The sequence below is a fragment of the Egretta garzetta genome, unplaced genomic scaffold (genome assembly GCF_000687185.1).
Source record: "Egretta garzetta isolate BGI_Z169 unplaced genomic scaffold, ASM68718v1 scaffold49, whole genome shotgun sequence".
Taxonomy (NCBI): Eukaryota; Metazoa; Chordata; class Aves; order Pelecaniformes; family Ardeidae; genus Egretta; species Egretta garzetta.
The window spans coordinates 2,210,420-2,221,643 of NW_009260775.1; the positions used below are offsets into that span (position 1 = coordinate 2,210,420).

Here is an 11,224-nt window from a genome sequence, read left to right on the forward strand (position 1 = left end):
TACTTTCTCTGGATCATTTGCTTAGGACACTATTTCAAAACCTTGCTGCTTTTGTTGTTTTCCTACCCAATCAGTTTAGTTCTGCTTTCTTCCTTCTGTATCTTTCACAGAACCCACCTCCTGTCAATCCAACACACTGATGCCGAGACGATAGTCTTTCCAATTATTCTCATCACATCTCCCTGTTTGAACTTCACTGGCAGCCCCTCCTGCTTTTATATACCAAATTCAAATTCTTGTCCTTGCATGCAAAGCCCCTTGGTAGAAATCCCAGAATTATTCCACTTCCCTGTAGCTATAATTATATGAAACATCTATCAAATCCTGCGCATTAAAGAAACCTGTGAAAGCTAGCAGTGAAATTAGATTAGTTCACACAAAAAGTACAAGGAGTGATATAGATCTTTTTTTCTGTCAAATATATTGCAAAGGTCAACTAAACAGTTCTTTAGAATTCAGTATTAACACAAGAATTGCTTTTCCCCACCTCTATTACTATAGCCTTTGTAACTTTTTTTATACAACATGGTCAAAAGCAATTTATGTGAAATTGGAGAAGGTATACTTTGTGCTTATTTTCTAAAAACATTTTATTAGGAAGATACACTAGCGCTGGCCTCATCTTGTGGGTTTTCTGTTCTCTCATTCTTTTATTTTCAGCATTTCAAAACATCTTGCTGAATACTTAAAAAGGTCTTAATTGTCCTTTTAGGCAGATACTGGGGTTCATGTAAAAAGTGTCTTGGTCATTATTAGGATCTCCTTTGTTAATGAAGAATGTAAGCCAGATATTGCTATGAATTGCTGATATTTTGTCCCCTTCTCAGCACTAAGGAGATACAATGGCATCGATTAAAATACAGATGACACTCCTGCGGGAAAGCCTCAATTGACAATTCACAAGTTTCACGTAGATCTGCTGCTGGTATCAAATGTGAAGCAGAGATCATCAGCCTAAGAGGTCAAAACCCTGCTAGGAAATGCCTAATGGAAACGCAGCAGATGCAGCAAAAGTTTCAAAGAAAGGACAGGGAAGTTTCTGATGATGTGTTACTGCAAAGCACGGCCTGCAGGGCAATCCTCCCACAAACCCCGACACAGAAGAGAGTCCAAAAGCCATTTCTCTGCCTGAGCCTGGCATCCCAGGATATCCTTCTCTCAATGCCTTTTTTACAGTGGATTCACAAAAGCACCTACACTGCTGGTCGAAGTCTGGCAGGTAAAGTCCAGGAATAATCTACAAACACCACCCTTGGCCACTTTGACCAATAACCACCCCCCACTGCCCCCAATCCCTGCAACCCTGGGGCATGAGTTTCTGCTTCTGGTCCCTCCCAGAAATGACATCACCTCAGCAAACCAGACCACATGCAGACTGCATGGGATTACCAGATGTACCTGACCCTAATTGCCCTGAAAACTCAGTTAAGGCAGCCTTCTCAAAGCATACTTTCCTCACACCCACACCTGTAAAGCCAGAATGAATTAGAAGAGGTTGTTGGTTTCAACTGCATGCCCCCGGGCACAAAAAAAAAAAAAAAAAAAAAAGGGCCCCCTGTAGCAGGCAGTTGACATTAATTGAACATCCAGCAGAAAGCAAAGCCTTAAGACACTTGCAAGCCTGTATACGTTCAGTTGGCTTTGTTCCCCCGATTACTTTAAGTTATGGTTTGCCGTCTTCTGATGCAAGGGTTTCCTTGCAAGAAGGTGTACGTATAACACTGACCCTTCTGGAGGTTTTAGAAACTTCTGCATTTGGCTGCTTTGAGTAATGGTGTGAGTCTTAGCACTACATTTTTTTTCCTTATATAAGGGTTGTATTTATGGCTAAATGCACACCACAGGGATTTTACTTTAATACAAGAATTAATTGAATTGATTAATTCAGTTGAACAGTGTTTCTTACCTGTTATTAAAAGTTTTTTTCATGTTTTGTTTCTCATTACCCATGATAATTAGAGGAAAAAACCTAATCTTGCCTATTAATTTTGATTGTTGAAATGTCTCCATCTCTACCCAATGAGTAGACAAGAAAAGTAAACATTTGTATATAACATTATTTAAAATGCGTAAAGTCCAGGAATAATCTACAAACACCACCCTTGGCCACTTTGACCAATAACCACCCCCCACTGCCCCCAATCCCTGCAACCCTGGGGCATGAGTTTCTGCTTCTGGTCCCTCCCAGAAATGACATCACCTCAGCAAACCAGACCACATGCAGACTGCATGGGATTACCAGATGTACCTGACCCTAATTGCCCTGAAAACTCAGTTAAGGCAGCCTTCTCAAAGCATACTTGCCTCACACCCACACCTGTAAAGCCAGAATGAATTAGAAGAGGTTGTTGGTTTCAACTGCATGCCCCCGGGCACAAAAAAAAAAAAAAAAAAAAAAGGGCCCTCTGTTATAGTATATACTACTGGAAAAAATGCAGGATCTAAACTTTCAGCAACTTAAGACAGTTCATATCCATACCTCCCAGAAAATTTCACTCAGCCTTAGTCTAGGGTGAGCTAGGAAAAAAGCCTGCACCCACGTTGTTAAGGTATGACTTCTGTGAAAAAGACAGCAGAAGACTCACAGAGGGAAATTAAGGCACCAAAAGCTTCCAAGGTCTAACTCTCTAGCCTTACATGAGAGGCACCTAGACCTGGCTTAGCGCTCCCAAGATTGCTTACAGTTTTTGAACTAAAGTCACGTGATAAAAAATACACATATAGTGGTGGATGTGGAAAGCTGTGCTCCAGAACTACCCTCTCTCCTATCTACACTGGTACAGCCTCCTCTGGTCTGCCTGTCATCCCTCTAGCTTCACGCACCTTCTCAAAGGTCCAAATTCAGTAGGCTGGCAAAAAAACTCCCACCGAAACAAACCAAAGAAACTCCCCAAACCCAAATCAAATCAGATTACCCGTAGCTTAATCCAGCATCTACCTAGGTAGTAAGGACAATTTTCAGCGGGTTGTTTTGATCAGCTGCACCCACCCCCCAACACACAAAATCCAGGTATATCCTGCTTGAAAGAGAGCAAAAGCATCTCTCCTCCTGATGGAATTCTCCATGTTTTACAAGTGACTTAGTTTTCACACTCACAGAGAGAATGCAGGCAGGCATATTCCGAAGAGATTTTAGGCTGTGAATCCAATCTCAGATGCTTAGCTCAAGGAAGGACAAGAAATTCCAGAAATAGCCCAAGGATGGGATACTTCGGCTACGAATATACGCTCCTGGGGCTATTTATATTCTCTCCTTGCATACTGCTGTTTTCAGCTACTGATTGCTGTGTGTCCAGTTCAGCTTGGTGCTTGACTTAGACTGTAAGGTGCTTCTTGGTTTTGTGAATTGTACTTCGACAGTGGGGAATCTCTGAAGCTGCTCACCTTCTCTTTCTGCAGACAAGCAAGCCCAAAGAACCCCCTCTGCAACTGGGATCTTCAAAGCACACAAATCCTTGGGCTGGCACTCTGGGAATGCTGGGCCTCCAGCAGCTGCAGTCTGAAGTCAGCTCTGCCACTGAAACTGTCTTAGGCAACAGGCACCAGGACTGACAGGTCTCCCAAATACATCACCTCTCAAGCGGGCAGCACAGGCAGCCAAGAGGTTCAGGATGGCAGTGCCCTGGGAACCCTGGTATTAGACTGTGCTAAAGTCACTACACCTTTCAGCAGCATCTGAGAAAGCAGAATTTGCCCTTTTTATTAATACTGATGTCTACCAGCAGTTGCTGCTATTTCTGATATGTGGGGGTAGAGGATTGCTCTATCCCCCTCCCATTTTCCTTTACACCCACAATTTCCCGCCCAAAGCTCATTCAAACTGTACTCAAACCAAATTAATACTTTTTTTCTTTTTTAAATATTGTGGTTTGCCCAGCTCCTATCAAATCACACTTCTGCGATATGTGTCTTGTAGTATTTTACTTTCACAAGGTACAAGGACAACCATCAGGAAGAACAGGAAGCATACATTGACCTACAGCTCCGTCAGAAGACTCTCTAGACCGAAAGTAGAAATACTCTCAAGTTAGCATTGTAACCAGGAACTCTATATGAAGTTTTTAGAAATTTCTGGATTTTCTTTCTATGTACAAGGACTTTTACTGTCTTCAAATCTATAAATCTAATTCAGCCCCTCTACATGAAATTTGAATACAATCTAAATCAGTGTAAAACAGCAGCAATTATAATCAAGGATTTGAGAAAGATAATGTGCTAAAATTTCTGCTAATGAAGTATTACAAAATACATTTAAAAACCCCCTTCTGTCTAAATGTTAACATTCATACTTTATTCAAGGGCAGATAGCAAGCTATTTTAAGAACAGCAGGGAGCTTTTAGAGAAAACAAACGATGTAAAAATTATTGTAAAAATGACAAGAAAAATAAATTAAGGTCTTAAAGTATGAATGTTCTTCTGTTTTAACTACCACAATAAATTAGCATCAAGAAGTAATGACGAAGAATGTACAGCAGTAAGTATAGAAAACACAAGCGTCCTTTCCAAACTGGGATTGTGTACCAGACTTTTTTTACTTTTTTTTTTTTTTTAAATGCTAAGCATTAACTATGTCCCAAAGGGAACAGAGAAGAAAAAGGTGACAAAAGAAACAAAACAAAACAAACGTATGAAAATTCTGAATAATGTCACCTATGAGCAGGAAACAAACAAGAACCTGTAACCAGACACAAACAGGCATTATCTGTTTCACAACTAAAACTGTGTGAGTGCCAGCCTTTCTCCCCTAGTGCTGAATGAGATCTAACAAAAATTAAGGTGCTTTAAACAGGGACTGAAAATGATTGGTCTTATTACGTCTCTACAGAAGCAAGAGCACAGCTGTAGGGAAGATCAGATTACAGAAAGACAGTTTAACTAATAAAGCCACTAATACCTTAAATTGCAACAGGAAAGCATTCTGCACCCTCCCTTCAGGAAAAGGCTTTTTCAGAACAGTATTTTTCAATTTGTTCTCCCTTTCCTATTTCACTTTAAGTATGTTAATTTTGATGGTTTCGTTTCACTTACAAGGGTTTAGGATTTTACCAGTGGACACAAAGGAAACGCAGAGCAAGAAACATAACCTCTTGAGCACCTTAAAAGCTAGTTTCTTACCTTTCAGTCACATGCACATATCACACACTGTTTCTGAAATCCATTCATCCATACGTCAAACTTCCCATGCTCCCCCTTCACGCACTGAAAGGACAGGCAATACTAAAGCCGCATAACACAACCGTTCTGCATTCGTTGTTTTTAAAAAACGCTCAATGTCATGACCTACAATATTATTGTCTCACTGTTGGGGCGCAATGCGTGTAACTTAAACAGAGACTCACCTTGCATGGTAGCGTGAGTGCCAGGAAGCGCAGGCACTGGATGAAGAAAGGTGTGACGTGGCTGTCTCAGGTTGACTTTCTGTAAATTTGGTTGCGTGCCAGGAGTGAGGCCTGCAGGCTAGGTCACTTCTCCTAAAAATGAAAAGAGTTAGAGTGTACTAGTTTAATGCAATGTAAGGTGACATGCAGCAAAAAAAATGCACCAGGGCAGCAGTCAAACGCTATACAGATAGGACAGATGCACGATGACTTTAAATGACAGCAAATGAGACAACTTTCTACATGCATGCCAGTTTTGAAAAGACACCAGCATTCCTTTAAAATGCTTGAGATGCAGTGAAACATCAATACTCTCTCCAAGGTCTGTGCTTGGGTGTTTCATTTTTTGGGGTTTTATTTTATTTTTTTGGGGAGTGGGGTGGTTTTTATGAGGGGTGGAGACAGGTGAACAAATTTTAAAGTACCTGACACGTATCCAGAGCTTTAAGAGTTAAAGCTAATACTGAGACTTCGGACTCTTTTACAACATGTCAACAGTACAGTAGGGCTTTGGCAAGGTCTTACTACAGGTATATGCTTATGGAAGGAGGTGGGAAGAAAAGAGTTAATGACAGGAAGGAATAAAGCCATGTACATTGTTTCATACAAGTTAGTAAGACTGATAAAACTAATAATTTTAATTTCAGCCAAGTTCTGCTTCAGCTCTTGAAATGTTTGGCACCTCAGGTATGCAGGGGTTTGGGGTTTTTTTGGGGGGTGGGGTGCGGGGTTGTTTGTTTTTTAAAGAATACACTTCAAAAATAGTTCAGCAATTCAAAGTCCCCAAAATGGTTATCACCTCCAAATGTACATGCTCGTGTAACTGAAGAGATCCCTTCTAAGAAGTACAACAATGAGTTATTAGAGCTCTGTACCTTGCAAACCTTTCTGCAGAACTGCTCCACACCCCTCTGCCCCTTTCCCTCTGGTCAGGAATGAGTAACAGCAGCTTGCACTTCCTTCCAAGGACTTGCTGTTTCTAACACCTCTCAGCACTCTCGAAGTAAGTGCATTCTTTTTCCCCAATGTTAAATAAGCCTTCTGGGTGGAATTCAGCTACCTCTGTTTCAGTGAGCAGATGCCAAGCACAGGCCATTTGCCTTGACCCTCTCAGTTGCCTGGGAAGGAAGCAGGACCTTCATCCTGCCCTTCTCTTTGGCTCATCCTGGGGGAAGAGTAATTTAAAATTTAAACAAGGTATAAGGCGAGACAAATCCCATCCTTCCAAGCCACAGTCTGAAACAAAGGCTTACAGGACCTTAGTTCTTGAGGGGTTTTTTTTAATGCACTTACGTATTTCACTTATGTATTTATGAAGTTTATTACTGCAAGGTTAAGTAATTTGTCTAAGTTTACAAAAGTAATTTGCTAAACTGGGAAAGTGTTCCCTATTCTCAGCTTGAACTCTAAAGGCAGTTCTACATTTTTTTTTTACTCATTCCCCCTTCCTATAAATCTGGGTTATCAGACAGTCACCGGGTTTATAGACCAAAACTAAAGCTCATTATAAACCCACTATCTTCAAAACACGTCAAATTTGAGTACACAGCTTTTTTCAGTACAGTCAGGAAGATCTGATAAATTCAATGAGGAATTGCCTTTCCAAACTCTGCATGCAGGACTACAAAAGGAGAATAAATAATTCTACAGGGAAGCTGTAATTTCACTAAGAAGTGTAGCATCATTACTGTCACTAAAAAAAGAAGTAATTGTTTCCATAAACAAAAGCCTACTCTTCCCAGCGTGACAAAAGAGAAACAGTTAAGCAGAGCACCACTGTGTTCTTCTTTATTAGTATTGGTATGAAATTCAGACAGTGGAGGAGCCCAAATACTCTCAGAGCAAACAAGTGCAAAAGCTTCTGCTCAGCCACGTGATGCTGGGCTCCAGACGGTCCTTGCGTACTCCAAGGACCCCAAATTTCCATTCAGGTATGGGGAAAAAAAAAAAAAAAAAAAAAAATCATTCTGGTGTTAAGCTGCATAGAGCATCAAAGGGGTTTTTTTCCCCCCTCACAGCTCACCTCTAATGGTATTGATACCAGCTTGGAAAACTACAAATACCTATTCAGGCAAATTCAGTAGACCTCCTAGGCATCAATTCAGCAAAAAGGTTTATCTATTATGAGACAATTACTTTTCTATGATGCACCACTAAGGAAACACAGGACTAGAAAACTAGCACAATTCAAACAATGTTTGGAGCGTGAGGAAACAAGGGCTGGGGAAGAGGACTTCTGCGACGGTTTGCTATGGATTTGGCAAATGGTAGAGGAATTCAGCCACTGGGAAAGAACAGAAGGGATGCACTTGTAAAGTCAGTACTGTACCTCATGGAACTTCTCAAGATCTTCATTAGATAGTTTCTTGCCACATGAACATCATTTTCAGATGGCATTTTCTGTGCTACAATATCCACCACCACTTTCATCTTCCTGAGCAGCCAAGCAAGGAGAGGAACAGACTGGACTGAGTTGAGACATGAGGCAAGTCAAGTGGACAAGAACTTACAAGTTCTGTTTCATTTTCTGTATTTGTGGACATGTATATTTTTGAGATTTTTCGGGTTTATTTATTTATTTATTTATAGACATAATGGTCTGAACAGACTAAAAATACTGGAGGGTGGAATCACATAGATACCTGCTTTCATTGAAGTCCACGACATGACTAAACATTAATTTACTGTGCATAGTCAACAGTGCTTTCCACTGGATTGTCACCATTTAATTACATTCACTATCTCCTGCACTTCAAGAAACAAATTTTTCTCACAATAAATGGAGCACAGCATGACTATTGATTCCAAAGCACAAAGACTGGAAAGAAAAGAAAAAAAAACAGGAATATTTTGCAGGCAACTAAAGATGCTGGAAGCTGAGCATTTATATTCTAATGTAATACCTCTGTATTAATTCTGAGTGACAGAATGAGATCATCTGAGCCTACAATACAGAAAACCTCCAGCATTAATGGGAGCATTAATAAAAGCATTTCACTGAGAGTGTCTTTCTACCAGTGCTTTTACAAAAGCTGCTGGAAGGAAAATGCTAATAAGCTTTGAAGATATGATACAAAGGGAAAAAAACAATTTCTATTAACTATAAGCAATCCGTTAGATAGTGGTCTCAATGACGTGTGTGTGTGCAAATTAGCAATAAAACAACCTTTCCAATCCAGTTTTTCAGAATAAATCTGTCCTTTTATAGTTACTGTTTGGAAGTCATTAAGACAGACTTTCTGAATTTCACAGGGCATAGAGGTTGGAGACACTGGCTTTGATTGCTGCAGCAATACTGAGGAGGTTGACTGGATACAGGGGCGCAGGAAGGAGAGAGAAAATGTACTTCCTTGAACAAGAGAGAAAAGTAATTAAACTGGACAAAGCAGATTTATCTGTCAACTACAACAAAAGTCAGAAAAAAATCTTAAAAAAGAAAAGTAGAAAGGAAATTGAATAAAGTAACTGAAATACCTCAGCATACAACAAAAATATCAAGGCATATGAGCCATTTGCTCTGTTTTCAGACACATTCTGAATTCTTGTAGGTACCATTCAGACTAAAGGCCAGCAGATAAAACAGAGTCGTGTATTTCCCCCCCACGCCCCAAACAGAATTTCTGTCTTATTCCCATCTGCCACAGAGCACCCTTGTTGTAACCCTACCACACAGGCTTTTGCATTTGGAGTCCCAAAGCAAAAGGAGGACAGGCAGTTCCAGGAACCGGCATCCAGGTGGAAAGCAATCCCTGGGATTTCCTTGTCTGCTAAGGTTTCATCCAGCCCTCTGCTGAATCAACAGAGACTGCTGGCTCACACGTAAGCGTAAGGCTGCAAATCTTTCGCTGCAAGCAGCGGCAGCTACACATGACAGAGGCTGTACAGTATTTCTGAAATAGAAAACTGGCTGTCATTCATCTCATCACTGGCCCCTTCTCTTTAGCTCAAAGGAGTGCTTTTAATACCAGCAGCGCTGACATACCCACACAAAGACACTCCAACCCGTCTCGAGAACAAGGTAATGAGCAGTTCCTACAGGGATTTTTCAGGTAAAACTCTGGCAATGTGAAAATGAACAAAGGGTTATACTGATGGGGCATTTTAACCAGGACTGCCCAGCTGCTTCCGTTTTTAAAGGCTATCTTCTGTTATATCATGTCCTTATGTTGCCCAAAATTTACGGATCCATGTGATTACTTTTCACTTTAAATCTAAATAATTCTTCCAAATGGCTGAGCTCATCTGTGGGGATAAAAAAAAAAAAAACAAACCAAAAAACAAAAAACAAACCTCCTTTCCAATTCACAAAAAGCCCCCCACCGCCAGGTTCCACCTACACTAATAAAGGCAGCACAAAGCTGCCATAAGGAGGTTTTTTAATCTCCACGCAAACACAGAGTAGCACGTTGCCTGTGACTACCGGGAAGGACTCCACGATGAAGGCAACTACTCTGAACATCAAGCAGAACTCATCTGCAGCTCTCCTATTTGTTCTATTATTATTATTCTCATGATAATTAATCCTTCCTCAGGACATTATAAAGTGGTACACAGTTCTTCTGCGGCCCTGATAGCATTTTTTTTCTCTGGTGGCTGCAGCTCTCAAACTGCAGAATTCACAGCACCACTTCTAATCAGTACTAATTATTTATAGTCAGGGTTCCCCCTATGGCACATCGAACCCCAAGTGGCCATTTCATGCTAGTCCTTGCAAATGCAATACTTCCTACTGTTCATCTGAATCATCTGCACCACGAAATAAAACCTGGATTTAGACAAGAATTCCCAATTTTTCTAATTTAAAAGGAAGGACGAGGCAGTGGCCTCATCAGAACTGAACTGTACCTACAAAGACCTGTTACACACAGCCAGCACTAATTCCGAGTTAAAACTGTTGTAGTGATTATATCAAAGATCCTTTAAAAAAAGAACGTGTGTTCAGTCACTTTAGTTTCTACAGAACTTTTTTTTTTTCCGCAAAGCTGCAGATCACCGTTTCACAGCACAGTCCCCGTGTTTCAAGGTACAACTTCTCTGCAACCCCTAGAATTTGGGAACCAGTCAATGTAGTTAAATTGAACAGCTGCTATCAAAATAAAATTCTTCTCCCTCCATTCACCAAGATGCTACGCAGACTTTTCAGTAGCGAAGCACAGCCCCCTGCTTTGTTTTTAATATAGCCCAAATTCATGTTTTGACAGTTGCAGCAGGAGGTCCAAACTGCTTACAGTTATTTTAAACCTTGCCTATAACCAGGAATTTGTCTGGATTCCAGTGTAAGGTAAATGGCTACAAGACCGCCCTGCCTGCACGCTGAGGCTGCAATGCTAAGGAAAGGCAGAGAGGCTGCAGCGCCGAGATAAAATGGAAACCTACGGGTGCTTAAAGGTTTAGCGTACAACGGATCGGCATTCTCAAACAAGAAGCATGCTTGGACACTGCACCTACTGAATAGTATGTCTCACACGCTGCCCGCGGATTGCTTCAAAGCCAAATAAATCAAATCATGCCACAGTTGTTTGTCCTATGGAAAATAAAAAAAATCCTCTCATACATCGTTAAGACATCTAATTAAGGACGGTGTTGCCCCGCACCAGCCAGGCAAGTAACTATGAGAAGTCCAGTCTTTGGGATCTCCTCAGCAAGCCACTCATCCATTTTTTTATTCCACGCAGAGAAATTTCAAGAACATGTAGTGACAGCACAGCTGCCCTTGCCTGTCCCCTTATAAATCCCAAATGACTTCATAGTTCCCAGCTTTCTCACCTCACCTTCTTTAAAATAACATGCGTATACTGGGACAGATATACTGACACTTTGTTAAAGAACTTCATAAGTCTGAATG

The 11,224-nt window shown here is 40.8% G+C and overlaps 1 protein-coding gene across 1 annotated transcript in view; it reads right to left on the reverse strand.

The window, feature by feature from the left end:
- SHROOM2 (shroom family member 2) overlaps positions 1-11,224 on the reverse strand; it is a gene marked incomplete at its 5' end in the record, with an annotated part of 81,157 nt that overhangs the window by 39,711 nt on the left and 30,222 nt on the right. The window contains one exon of the mRNA XM_035901714.1: positions 5,341-5,472. Within this exon, the coding sequence (XP_035757607.1) occupies positions 5,341-5,472 (132 nt within the window). The remainder of the gene's footprint in view (positions 1-5,340; positions 5,473-11,224) is intronic.